Source organism: Phocoena sinus, chromosome 2 (genome assembly GCF_008692025.1).
Source record: "Phocoena sinus isolate mPhoSin1 chromosome 2, mPhoSin1.pri, whole genome shotgun sequence".
Lineage (NCBI taxonomy): Eukaryota > Metazoa > Chordata > Mammalia > Artiodactyla > Phocoenidae > Phocoena > Phocoena sinus.
This window is the reverse complement of record NC_045764.1, coordinates 33,824,675-33,839,025: the sequence shown is the minus strand read 5'-3', so window position 1 is coordinate 33,839,025 and position 14,351 is coordinate 33,824,675. Positions and strand designations below refer to the sequence as shown.

Sequence of the window (14,351 nt, the reverse complement as noted above, 5' to 3'; positions counted from 1 at the left end):
CCTTTATCTGTGAACGAGTCACTTCCCTCTTCTGGACTCAGTTTTTCCCTTTATAGAATGAAGGGTAGACCGGATGACTCCTCAAGACATTCCGAGATCGAAAGTTAGGCGATGATCTACCCAGATCACTTGCATTCCAAGGCATCCTTTCCCCTGGAAAGCATTGTTTAAAAAGTTGGCAAAGCCTTTTCCCCTTCTGCCTGAGAATTTGACTTTTAGTTAATTTTCTCTGTTTCCGGAAGCCTGAGAAAGATGGTATTCTAGAAAGCATGTTCCCAAGCAACATCTTATAACAAAAGTGACCCCTGATTAGTAAACGGCACCTAAACTGGGAGGAACTATGCAAAACTTATAATGATCCTGGTGGAGATGTCTTGCTTGGAGGCTTCCCTGAGTGCAGGGACTCTCGTAATTGGGCAAATCCCACACAGCAACTCTGAAAGTTACATCTATGGAGTTGCTATAAGAGATACTAGCTCTGACGGGGCAATACCCACACCTGTCCAATGACAGTCTTGTTCCCTCTCACCTAAGGAGCTGTCATCTGGGGAACAAAAGAAGATAGCTTCTGGAGGCTTGTAGAATGCTTCCAAGACCACTCTCACGGAAGAGAAACGCCTGACGCTGCTCTGACGGTGGGCAGTGTTTCTGTCGTAGGCCCTTTGAAGTTATCCTGATGCCAGGCATGGCCTGTGGTAGCCTCATGAGTCTGAATGTTTAGTTGAACTCAAAGCCCCCATGGTGGGTGTTGCAGACCTCTCCCCGACGCAAGTAGAAGCAGTGGGAGGAGTCTCTCCTCCTATGGCTAAGAAGGCTCTGCACCCCAGTGGGGTACCATGTATGGTGAACAGAGGACTGTCTCAGAAACTGGGAAAATCTCCCTTGACAGCAGGGAAAAGCCCAGAGGGAAAGGAAGAGGCAACAGGCAAAACAAAATGAGAATGGCTTGCCTCAGAGATGGAGCCCCAATGCCCTCCTTTTTCTCTCTCACTAGAAAGTTGTGAGCAAGCATGAAATAGTAGTTTTTTTTTGTTTTTTTGCAGTACGCGGGCCTCTGACTGTTGTGGCCTCTCCCGTTGCGGAGCACAGGCTCAGGACACGCAGGCTCAGTGGCCATGGCTCACGGGCCCAGCCGCTCCGCGGCATGTGGGATCCTCCCGGACCGGGGCACGAACCTGTGTCCCCTGCATCGGCAGGCAGACTCTCAACCACTGCGCCACCAGGGAAGCCCAAATAGTAGATTTTAAATAACTGGAGTGGGATGGAGAAGGAAGGTGAGGTGTAGTAAACCCATGGCGGGGGCAAGGTTTCAGATGGTGAAGACCCTGGGGAAGGTACTGGAAGGAATGGATGCAAATTCCACCCTTGGGCACTGAGCAAGGGCCACTAAGGGAAGCCATGTCTCTTGAGCCAGGTGGGTGCAGTGGACAATATCCACGACATTGGGTGGGACCCCAGAAGGAATTCTGGCTTCAGTACAATTACTAGCATGTCAGTTCTCAACGTGACTCGATTTCGATGCGGCTGTCTCTAGGGTAAGATTCCATGTTTATATATTTCAAGAGAACTGGAAGGGCGCTGCTCCTTTATCTACTCAGCATTGCCAGATGTGGACTCCGGAAGCCCCCATCACATCATCGGCCCGGCCCATCTGAAAGCAGCGGCTGGCCCTTCTCTTCTCTGCAAGGCGGCAGGCACCTGGTGCGTGTTTCCTGAGTCTCACTCCCCACCGTCCCCTCCCATGCTCCATAACGTCCTCCTTTATGCCCCATCTGCCTCACTGTCAGCCCTAACTCAGGTTTTGGATCGTTTTCATTAGGAAGAGAATTTCACTTTTTTTTGGAGTTTTGCTAAAGCAGCTCTTCCAAGATTCTGTAAACCCCATGGGACTCAAATAGTGGCAAAACAATGAAAAAATGTGGCATTTACTCATCCGTGGATTTTTCATTTCAATCTAAGAGCAGGGTTGCCAGCAAGCTGCCAGGATGGGCCGAGGTAGTGGTGGGGGCTGGGGGCCTCTGCCTGGGCCCTCAGTAGCCAAGGATGATCACGAAGGCTCTGGAGCCTCCGTCCAGCTGAGGGGCTTCTGAGGGCCAATGCCCATCCCTGGGTTTGCCTTCAGATGGGTCAAGCGCTTGGCTGGCTTTCAGCAGAGGTCAATCAGAGGCCCTGGGCTGCCCTCCACCTAGTCCTGGACCTGGAGTGTCTGCTTCCAAGGTGGTGACTCCTCAGCCATGCGGGGAATGCATGTGGCGACTGGTGAGCCCAGAGATCCAGGCATGGAGCCGTAAGCGTGCCGAGAAGGAATCGTTCCAACTCCACGGGACCAAGCCCAGGGTCTCACCACCCACATCTCCTAGGAGAATCCCAACTGCCCCTTTATCCTCCAACTGCAGGCGTTTGTATCAGTCTTTGCATCCAGGTTTGGAAGCGGTCAGCCTGACACTTGTAGGCTCTCCTGTCATCAGAAGCACAATTCCCAGAGCTCCAGCAGCTCTGACCGCACAGCATAAGCACAACAGTTACAAGACTGGCCGCGGATGAACGCCCCTTCGCTGGAGCTGGAGATCTTGCTCTTGGTAAAAGTTGGTTTCAGTGGCTCTTCATTTGTAGGAATCAGTGAGTAGCTGGCAACCGTCAAGGCCTTTGCGGAGATATCACCACAGCAGCCACCCTTCCCGGGAGGGGCTGCAGGAAGTGGGATTCAGAGAGGATGCAAGTCCTACTCGGAGCATGAATGGCAGGGGGTTGGCTTCTGCATCCCTCTGACGTCAGAGAAAAGCAAGAGGGAATCAAAGGCACAGCCTCCTTTCCAAATGGTTTATAGTCAAACAGAAGAGAGAGACCCAGGATGTAAGAGGAAATACCCAGAGACCTCCCCAAGGCCGCGAGGTGATTCACCTTAGAAGAGAACCCTAAACCCAGTTCCTGGCACAGGGTCAGTGCCCCCTTGGTGGTTATTAACTGAATAAATGATGGAAGGACGAAATGAATGAGTTCAGGCAATATTGACAAATACTGCTTGCTTGCTATGTCCCCTAAGGACCAAAAAGATTCTACAAGGAATCACGTTGAAGGGATTTCACTAGTTATGATTAGAGATTACTTCCTTGCACCAGTGGGCTGAGAAAAACAAGATATAATACAATGTAAGGTCCTTTATTCTTATTGTAGAAAAGCATTCAGCTCAAGTGATAATAACATCCTTTTTTTTAAAGCAATCCACGGCGATGGTATTATTACTCAACCTCTATTCAAAATTTTTAAATGGTCCCCAGCTCTCAACTTCTACCCCAAGCTTGGTTTATTTTTTTTTTGCGGTACGCGGGCCTCTCACTGTTGTGGCCTCTCCCGCTGCAGAGCACAGCCTCCGGACGCACAGGCTCAGTGGCCATGGCTCATGAGCCCAGCCGCTCCGCGGCATGTGGGATCTTCCCGGGCCAGGGCACGAACCCGTGTCCCCTGCATCGGCAGGCCGACTCTCAACCACTGCGCCACCAGGGAAGCCCGGTTTATTTGATTTTGCTTTTTTTGTAGCCCACGCAAACTTGCCTAGTGCTTCTGGATTTTAATTCAAAATCACTCAAAGAAGAAGCTGACGATATCGAGATCAGAAAAAGAGATCTAAACCTCACCTAGAGCATCACGGCTAACAAGGTGCTTTAATGCACCCAGATCTTATGACGGCAAAGCAGGAAGGGAACACTGAGATCAGGTGGCTCGGAGGCGGCAGGCCGGCTGGCAGATATGTGTTTTTTGCTCTGCTCCACCACCACCCTGAGTGTTCGGTAAAATTTCAATTGGTTGCCATCCTTTAACAAGTAGAGAGCTTTTACATGAAAGTCTAGATTTCTGACTCCTCTTAAAAATTCAATAGGTCTTGCAACAGGGGCCCCGCCTACCCATGTGGTAGCAATTGGCCGGGACTGAGAAGTGGGTGTCCCTGAAGAGGGGCGTGAACTCCCCAGGTGACCACATCTCTACCTGGCCAGCTTCACTGCTTTGTGTCATGTGCCTGGTTCCTGTAGACACTGAGTTTGTAACCCCTGAGCCTAGTCTAACCCCCTCATTTTGTGGATGACGAAACTGAAGACCAGGATAAGACTTGCCCAGGATCAGCGAGTTAGCAGGGGCAGGCCAGAGCCCAGCCACCCTGACCCCACCCTGCGGCTCCTTCTCCTGGCCTTCCTCGTGGAGATGCAGAGGTCCAACTGCTCGGCAGTGGCTCACCTGTGGATGCGGCACCAGGAAAGCGGGCCAGGGCGAACCAGCCGATTGTCAGCAGCACCTTAAAGGAGACGTCCGGACCGTGAGCCGCTCTCATTCTGGCAGAGCGCTCCCTGAAATAAAAAAGCACACTGAGTCAGACCTGCAGCCTCCCCAGGCTGGAGTCGGTTTGTGGGGCAGACACACACACAGAGACAGGGCCACACGGACACGCAGAGGCCGCGCCAGTATGGTCAGACTCCAGCCGGCCAATGCAAAGTCCTCAGCTGCCATGACTCAGGGCTGGGCAGATCAGGGCATGAAAGCCCTGTCACTGTCCCGCCTGTGTCCTGCAGCTCAGAGACCCGGTGATGGATGGAATTTCATCCTTGGCGCTCGAGCTCACTACCCTCCAGAATGAAGGGCTTTTTTTTCCCCCTTAAGTTAAAAACAGAGAAAAACAAAAAATATTCCCACTGAACATGAGCTGGAAAATAGATGCCACCAACTTGCTGTGTGATCTCAGCTGATCTGATTAACCTCTCTGGGATTCAGTTTCCTAATCTGAAAAATGAGGATGTGGACTATAGCTGATTTCTAATATCAGTCTGTGCTTCTAAAACAAGTCTTGATGATAATACTGAGATCCTAAATACGATGCCTGTGTGTTATAAACCCTTCTAATATTACCCATCCAGGAGGAAGGCAGGGCAGAGATAGCTAATTGTCTCCTAATATCCATTTTTCCCTGGAAAAGAACCCCTGGGTTTTTATCTGGGCACACAGCCACCTAGAATAAAGGCTACCTTCTCCAGTCTCTCTTACGTTAGTTGTGATCTCGGAATTAAGTTCTGGCCAATATAGTAAAAGTACAGTGTGTGAATTCCAGGATATGTCCTTAGGGAAAGCAGGAAGGCTTTCTTCCCTCTTTCCTGCTGGCTGGAATATGGATATGATGCCTGGATCTTCAGCAGCTATCTTTGGCCATGTAATGGGAGCCATGTGCTGAAGATGGCAACGCAGAGAGTAAGAACCTAGGCTCTGACCCTGTGGAGAACTGAAACAGCCCTAGACTGTGGATTTATTTTTATGTGTGACAGAATTAAATGAATTTTATTACATTCTTATTTTATGAAAGCCACTTTTCTCCCCCTTGTACTCAGATAGAAGGTGAATACGGGAACCTGTCTAGATAAACCTCAAGACAGGAACTTTAAAAAAAAGTTCCCCTTTCATAATATAATGCCAATTCCCCTTTCATAATATAATGCCCTTGGAGAAACATCTCTGTCTTCAAGTCCTGTGTGCCGCACAAGAGCGCTTAGGAGGGGCTTGGGGAGCGACCAGCTCCAGCTTCCACGCCCACGTCCCCAGGTCCTCCCCAGAGCATGACTGTAGTCATGCCTGGAAACAAACAGATATTCTCCCACACTGAGAAAGAAATCTCTCTCATCCCACACAGGCTTTCTCCCTTTGAACGAGCTCAGGGACAAATCTGATCGTCCCTGACCTTTCAGCTCCTGGTGAAGCACTTTGTGTGAGCTCGGCAAGAGGGTCTGAAACGGAGCACCCTGGCCCTGTGCCTGGTCCTTCCCGCACAGGTGCGCCGGGGAGGCCGGGGGAGGGAGGAAACCATACTCGCAGCGTCAATGCCCGCAGTGTCCTCCTGGCGGGCACCCTGCCTGGCCCTGGCCTGATATGCCGAGAACAACAGAACCCATTCTAGTCGCCTCTGCAGGGCCGCTGATGTCAGGTGTCACCGCATCTGGGAATGGCGCCTTTCCCATGGCCCCCAGAAGAGGAGTGTCTGCTTTCATGCTCTTTGCAATAAAAAGAAGGGGACACCGGGACAGGAGTGTTTTGTGGCCCTCGGGGAAAGTCAGAGCCCAGCTCTCGAGTCTCCATCTGTTTAGAAAAACCAAAGGTAGTTTGCTCTTTGCTGCTGAGAAGCCCCAAGTCATCCTGGGGCTCCGTGAAGGGAACCCAAACTTTGGGCCGTGAGCTGGCAGAGGAACGCGGCCGGCACCCAGGGTGGAGGTACCCGGGTGCGGGGGGCAATCTGGGTGCGGGCACCCCTCCCGCCTTAACTGCCGGGTGACCCTCATCCAGACATTCCCTTCTCTGGGCCTCGACTTCCCGTGTGCAGAGTGGAAGGTTGGAGTACGGGGAATCTGTGGCCCTGACATCTTCTGACCATTTCAGAGACAAAAAAGTTATCACTTTCGGGATGGATGTAAAAACGATTCCCACTGGCAGGATAATGCTCAAAACCTCTTTTCCCCAGCATTCAAGAGAGAGACCTGCTATATCTGAGTGCCACTGGATACAGAGAGGTCCCCCTGCTCCAAAGAGGTCGCGACCCCACATTGCTGGGGGTGGTCCTCCGTGAGTGGCTTCCAGGGCCTGAGTACAGAAACCTCGAGAAACATTCTGTTGCTGTGAATCCCAAAGCTTCTCAAATTTCACTTGGGAATTCTTCACCAGGAGAGGACAGCTTTCTCAGCTGGCCACTAAAAGCTCTCTGGCAACACGAGTTAGGATTCAGCTTCTCCAGCTGGCAACATACAGTCCTGAAAGGGTTCCCAGCTGCTGAAGGCCTCTGAAGAGTGCACGGTTGGCTAACAATGCTAGAAGGCTTTGCAGGAAGCTGCTGGCTGGAGGCTGGCTGAAGGCTGCCCTTGCTGGGTCCCAATGGTCCTGAGCTGGCCTCGTCCTTACAGGGTGCGGTGAACCCCTCTGGCAGAGCCATTTGGAAGAGGAAGGGCCGGCACTGCGGGATACTCCACGAGGCTTCACAAGAACAAGCTAACGTTTTCCAGGAGCTCAGCACCTTCCCGTCCAGCTGCAGCTCCATGCCGTGTCTGCCAGGCCTCACAGGGGCGTGGAGGGGCAGGAGGAAAAGCAGGGACGAGAGGCGTCGCCTGCTACCCTCTGTCTCCGGGTCTCCTCGCTGCTGCCATCACACACCAGGGGCTGGGGCTTTGCTCTTCCTTCAGCTGCCCTGGGGTAGAACCTGTCACCTGCAGAGAGAAAGGAGCGCCGGTGTTATTCAAGCCTCCAGAGAGGCCCCTACATCTCTGGGGCAGCAGCGTTAGCAAGTACATGCCCCCTGGCATCCCTGACCCCAGGGGGATGTGGGTTCTTGATGCCTGCAGAGCCTGCAGAAGCCAGAACTTTCTTCAGGGATTATCATTAAATACCAAATGTAAAAGAGACAGCTAGCGGGAAGAAGCCCCATAGCACAGGGAGATAAGCCTGGGGTCCACCTAGAGGGGTGGGATAGGGAGGGTGGGAGGGAGACGCAAGAGGGAGGGGATACAGGGATATATGTATACATATAGCCGATTCACTTTATTATACAGCAGAAACTAACACAGCATTGTAAAGCAATTATACTCCAATAAAGATGTGAAAAAAAAAAAGAAAGAAAGAAAGGGAGTAGGGGGTAGTGGGGAGGGTCAGTATAAGGTCTGAGGCCGCGGGTGAGATGGACTGCAGGGTGATCCGGAAGCCAGTTTGGGGTAGGAGACAGCACAGTGACAGCCGTCACTCCCCCGTCACACCCGCACTAAGGCAATTCTCATTTCGTGCAAACCTAGACGAGGCCCGGCTCAGACCAGCAGGACACTGTGGTGACCAGGAGCGCAGGCTCCAGAGTCTTCTATCCCAGCCATGCAGTTCACATCGGGGAAAACCGTGTGACCACTCGGGCCTCGCTTTTTTAATCTGTAAAACTGAAATAATTGGGACTTCCCTGGTGGCGCAGCGGTTAAGAATCCACCTGCTAATGCAGGGGACACGGGTTCGAGCCCTGGTCCGGGAAGATCCCACATGCTGCCGAGCAGCTAAGCCCGTGCGCCGCAACTACTGAGCCCACGTGCCACAACAACTGAAGCCCACGCACCGCAACAAAGAGTAGCCCCCGCTCGCCGCAACTAGGGAAAGCCCACGCGCAGCAGCGAGCACCCGACACAGCCAAAAATAAATTAATTTTTTTAAAAAAACTGAAATAATGCATCTTAAATTCCAAGGTCATTGTGAGGATCAAACGAGATGCTCTATGCAAAGATCGCAAAGCTCTGGGCCTGACCGGTGGTCAGTGCTCAAGCTGCGGGAGCTGCTGTTCTGAAAGATGCACCGCACGATGGGTGAAAGAGCCTGGGAGACGGAGCTGAGAACCTGGTTAGAGTTCCAACTCCGGCCCTCACCAGCTGTGTGACCTTAGACAAGTCACTCAACCTCTCTGGGCCTTAGCCTTCTCATTTTTTAAATGGGAACAATACTACTACCCATAACCAGGAGTTACTGTTATGAGGCTCAGCTGAGATCGGCTGGCTCTAAAAACATCAGCTCATCTATCTTGGTCTCCAGATTATGTCCTGTGAGTGGTACAGAAAAGGATCAGATATGAATCCTGCCCCCCACCCCCAAGCCCGGAATATCCTACTGTCAAGAGGAGAGAGAGACAAGAACACTAGGCACCATATTCCAAAATGACCAGCTGCTCACTTCCTGGGCAAAGGGAGATAAAAGAGATGGTACCACTGTCCAGACAGAACAGTCTGGACATTCCCTCTTTGCCTCACTGAGCGGAGGTCAGGGGAAAGATTTGATTTCAGCCTAATGGATCTGGACACTTCCCTTATGATGACACATGTGTATATAGGCCACTCTGTCTCCTGCTGAGACAGAGGGGGCTTTGGAACAACCACACCTCGTGAATTCTCTCGGACATAGTTTGATTGACTTTTATGCCACTTAATGGTTGAACCTGTTACGGGCTGAACTGTGTTCCCTCAAGAGTCATGTGCTGAAGTCTTAACCCCCAGTCCCTCAGCCTGGGACTGTATCTGGAGAAGGGGCCTTGACAGTGGAAATGAAGGTAAAATGAAGTTATGTGGGTGAGTCCTAACGCAGTACGACTGGTGTCCTTATAAGAAGAGGAGAGCAGGACACAGACACACGGAGGAAAGGCCATGTGAGGTGCTGGAGGAAGATGCCACCTACAAGCCAAGGAGAGAGAGGCCTCGGAAGTCAAACCCGCTGAAACTTTGATCTTGGACTTCTGGCCTCCAAAACACTGAGAAAATACATTTCTGTAGTTGAAGCCACCCAGCCTGCGGTACTCTGTTACGGTAGCCCCAGGAAGCTAACACGGCACCCTTGAGTAAATTCGCTAATCTGTCTGAAGCTGACGGCTTTCTCACCAGCAATGCCAATAATGATCATGTAGCAAACACTAACACAGCCTTTTCTAGGTGTCAGGCGCTGCTTTATGCACTTTTCGTCTACTGGCTAATTTAGTCTTTCGTAGCTAGGTGTTGTTATTAATCCCTAGTTTACGGATGGGGAAACTGAGGCACAAAGAGTGTCACTTTTCTTTTGGTAGCCAGGGTACACAGCTAGCAGGTGGCAAAGTTCAAAGCCTGCTCTCTCCTTCGGAAACTGTGCTTCCAATTCCTAAAGATTAAATGATTTGCAATGTCATCGCAAACTAAGAGAATGTAGGAGCTGGTAGGATTGTGAGAGAGAACCCGGCTAGCACTTCCCCAACTTTACTGCACGCAGACATCCCCTGGAGAGCGGGCTAGAACGTAGATTCTGCTTCGGTAGGTGTGTGGTGGGGCCTGGGATTCTGCTGAGGGTCACAGAGCCAGCAGGGGGCCCATCCAGGATTTGAACCCAGGAGGTCCGGCTCCAGAGTCCACGCTTCATAAAAAAGGAACAATAACACTACCCCCACCTACCTCCCGGCTGGGCACAGTGGGAGGAGGCAATGTTTGATTCGAGCCGTGTGGACAGATTAACGATCCTGACAGCAAACCGGGGCGAAGTTTGGGGAAGGTGGCAAGAATCTCCCTCCAGCTCTCTTGTGGTCAGGAAAGCACTGGTGTTCCCTTTCACTATGACCTAGGTTTCTTGTTCACGGGCCCTAAAATCTGTGCCATGGTTCCTGGAGGGCCCAACGGGGCTGGTGCAGGCTGGGTCACCTGCACAGGCTCGACTCAGATCCTTCTCTGGATAGGAAACCACAGGTCCACCTCAGTGGCTACCAGAAACCATGGAAACAGGAAGGCAGAGTCCCGGGAGCTCGTTCCCTCTCGACAGAAAGCTCCCCTGATGAATTGCAGAACCCCTCCATAACGTTCCCTAGCAGGGCCCCCCCCCCCCCCCCCCCCCCCGCCAACTCCCTGGTCTGCCGGCCACACATCCCAGCCCAGGCCCAGCTCCCCCGAGAAGAGAAAGGCGCCTCTCTGGTCACCTGGTCCTGACGCAGCATCCCCAGGGAGAAGGAGGAGGCAGGAGACAGGGCAGCCCAAGTATCCTTTTGGATCACAGAGAAACACAGGAGAACCCTGGCAGCCCCGAGCCCTTTCTCAGTGTGAGGCTGCTATGCTGGGGACCCCAGGGACAGGGACCCCCACCCCCCTCCTCAGAGAGAAGCATTTAGAAGACCCTTGGCTTCTGCAAATCAGAGCGTCTCCCAGGGTACCCCGTGATACGTGCTCTGCTGGCATGAGCTACTCCTTTCTTTTGGAAACATACCTGCCCCGACCTCTCTCATTGCTGCAAAGATCAAAAACCTTCCCCAAAGACCAGGGACATTCCAAAACCTGGTCTCTTCTCCAGAAACCGGGCCTCTAATTCCTCAAGACTAAGCCACTTGCCAGTTAGCGTCAGGCTCACAGAATGCAGGAGTTGATGGGAATCGGAGACCCTTTCCAGCCAGCCCTTGGCTGTGCACCTGAACCACGTCGGGGGACTTGTTAAAATGCAGATTCCCATCCCACAGGTCTGGGGTGGGGTCTGATTCTGCATTTCCAACCAGCTCTCAGGTGAGGCTGCTGCTGCTGGGCGGTGGGCCATGCTTTGAGTAGCAAGGATCTCATGCAATCCCACCCTCCCCATTTTACAGATGGGCAAACTGAGGCCCACAGTGCAGAAGACTGTCGCTCATGATCAGGAGCAGTAAATGGATAGGAAAATTGCCCTCTGGCTCCAAAATATGGGACATATGTCGCCTTCCCTGCCACCCTGCTTGCCTGGGAGGAAAGGGAAGGGGGGGGAAGACTGGGCCCATCTGTTCCTGCCCCTATTTCAACTGAGGGTTTAAGTCACAGTTTGGATAGCCTCAGGAACACTTTATACTTCCATAGAGTCTTAAATTATCTCCCCCAAACAAAATACCTCCTTTGACAGGGGAAATCCCCAGTGGGGAGCCACCTGCAAAGCCAAGGAGGAGAGACACTGCAGTTCCCTGTGATATGAGAAATTCACCATCACGGACCACTCCCATCCCCAAGCATATCTGAACAAATCCCGTCAGGTCCTGCTGTGCCATCAAATCCAAATCTCTCATCTCATCACTGAATCAGCTACCGGGGCTGGGAGCGTCAAAGCCTTCACCCATTACAGCTGGGAGGAAGGCAGCTCTGAAACCAGTCTTCCCTCCTGTTCAGGCAACACACGTGGTCTCAGCATCCCATGAGTGGGCACTGTGCTGGTCCTGGTGGAAAAGGAAGGTAAGAACCCTGCCCCCAAAGAGATCCCCCGGTCCCATCGCCCTATGCATCAGGCATCGCGGTCTAAATGATGAGCCCGGCCCTCCCAGCAAACCAGATGTTTCCTAAGGAAGAGTTTCTCACTGACTCACTGGAGGTTAAACACTGGAGTAAACAGTTTAGCAACAATGACATATCTAACTTGCCCTTTTGTTTAGAGCTATGCTGTCCAATACAGTAGCTGCCAGTCACTCGTGGCTATGGACATTTACATTTAATTCAAATCAGATACAATTAAAAACTCAGTGCCTCGGTCACACTAGGCACATCTTAAGAGCTCGATCGCCATTGGTAGCTCGTGGCTACCATGTTGGGCACGCAGATCTGGAACATTTCCGTCACTGTAGAAACTTGCGATTTAGAGCCTCAATACTCAGAGTGGTTTAAGATCAAACTAGAGCTTGGAGACGGTTAGGAGCAACGGTTCTCATGGTGGCGTCCCTGACTCCACCTGTTAGAAACTCAGATTCTCAGTCCCACTCCAGACCTACTGACTTACTGACTCAACCGCTGGGGGTGGGCTCAGGCACCTGTGTTGTAACAAGCCCTCCAGTGATTCTGACGTTGCTCAAGTTTGAGAGCCACTAGTTCAGAGGGTCAATTCAGTCCAGAGACACTTGTCAACCACCAGTTAAGTGTCACTCATGAATACTTGACGGCTCATTGGCTAAGCATGCAGGCTGTGTCACAAGATCCAAGTTTAAGTCTCAGATCTCCCACTTACGAGCCACGTGTGGGGACTTGCCCGGCGGTCCAGTGGGTAAGACTCTGCACCCCCAATGCAGGGGGCACTGGTTCCATCCCTGGTCGAGGAACTAGATCCCGCATGCACGCCGCACCTAAGAGTTCACATGCCGCAACTAAGAAGTCCGCATGCTGCAACTAAAGATCCTGCATGCCTTGTGCCACAACTAAGACCTGGTGCAGACATAATGAGTAAATAAATAATTAAAAAAAAATTTTTTTAAAAAGAGCCATGTATGAACTTGTCCATTCATTTAACAGTCCGAGGCTCTGTTTCCTCAGCTGTAAAATGGGGGAATCCTTCCAGCTGCCTTCTAGGACTCCTGGATGGGATGGAAAGATGCATGCCATGTGTGTGACACAGTGAGTGGTCCGCTGGGCCGTAAGGTGCCATAATGTCGGTTTATCACCATCATCCCTGTCTGGTTTCTGTTCACTGCCTGATGCAGCCGATCGCCAGCCTCGCTCACTAAATGGGATTTTTAACCTCTTTCACGGACAGATTTGTAGCACTATGCCATCCCCTGAGAGGTACCGCAAAACAAGAGATGCTTCCTCAAAAGCTTGACCTAGAGGACTTTACATAGGGAACTTGCGCCCAGTGGTGCAATGTGTTTTTGTAGTGGGGGAAGAAACACAAATATGACTTAATGGAAGCCCCACCCTGGGCTCTGGGCAAAAAGTCCTGCCTGGATAATGTGAAGGGTGGCAGACACAGCAGGCCAGAGTCTTGGGTCCTGAAATAGGAAGCTTTCTTATTAGAAAGAGTACAGACAGGGTGGAATGGGAAGGTGGGAGGAAGTCCTTTCGGTTGGCAACTTGGTTCCTTGTTTTATTCCACGAGGGCTTGGCCTTTGCCTAACATTGAAGCAAAACAGAGCTCCCAGGCCCGTGAGCCATGGCCACTGGGCCTGTGCGTCCGGAGCCCGTGCTCCGCAACAGGAGAGGCCACAACGGTGAGAGGCCGCGTACCGCAAAAAAAAAAAAAAAACAAAACAAAAAAACCCCAGAGCTCCCAAAAGGGAAGAGGAGGGAGCTAGAAATAAATAAATAAAAGATGACTTGTGGACACACCCCAGTATTAAATGACCACTTCTCTGGGGAATTCCACGGATGAAGACACGACACCTGTGGGGCGAGGGGGGATGTTAAAAAGGTGGTGAATGGGGAGAAGGAAACAGTACCCAGAAAGCAGATCATTCTTGGTCCCAGACTGTTACACGAACCCCCTACTGGCCCCCCAATGGACTCACGCATGCTCTGTTGCTTCCTTGATATAAACGTCCTTTCTCTGCCACGGTCCTCCCAGCTGCCACGTGTGACCTTTGGAAATTGGCAGTTTGTTTTAAGATTCCATTTCTAATCCCTCTGAGGAATTCCCTCTGGCCCTAAAGTCTACAGCAATTGCTTCTTCCTCTGCATTCACAGCTTAATGATCAAATCTTTCTTTGAACTATCTCCTTCTCTCTTCAGAGCTCCTCAACGTTTTCCACACTGGGCGGAAGGCTCCTTGGGGGCAGCCTCTATGTAAACCCATTTGTCTTTTCCTGCAGCCCAACACACGGCGGCTGCCCAGTGGACGTAGACAACGAGCGAATGGGTTTGCCCAACGATCGCTGGAGGAACAACCCACTTGGCTATTTGTCTGCTCTGCAACTTTTCGGCTCTGTGTCCGATGCTCTCTGAAAAAAAACAGGTGGGAGTATGGAAGCAGAAACTGGAGGCATTTAACAAGCTGATTAAGTTTTAAAATCATAACTCTTTTTAAAAAAATCTTTCAAGTCCTCAACTGAGGAAAAAAGAGTAACTTCCCTCTTAAAACTGGTTTCCTCCCCCAAG

At 51.5% G+C, this 14,351-nt stretch overlaps 1 protein-coding gene across 2 annotated transcripts in view; it reads right to left on the bottom strand.

The window, feature by feature from the left end:
* Positions 1-14,351, bottom strand: part of CEMIP (cell migration inducing hyaluronidase 1) — a 162,130-nt gene that overhangs the window by 69,626 nt on the left and 78,153 nt on the right. For both annotated transcript variants that reach the window (XM_032623339.1, XM_032623338.1), the window contains exon 2: positions 4,231-4,340. In XM_032623339.1, coding sequence (XP_032479230.1) covers positions 4,231-4,324 — 94 coding nt within the window. In that variant the 5' untranslated portion in view covers positions 4,325-4,340. The remainder of the gene's footprint in view (positions 1-4,230; positions 4,341-14,351) is intronic.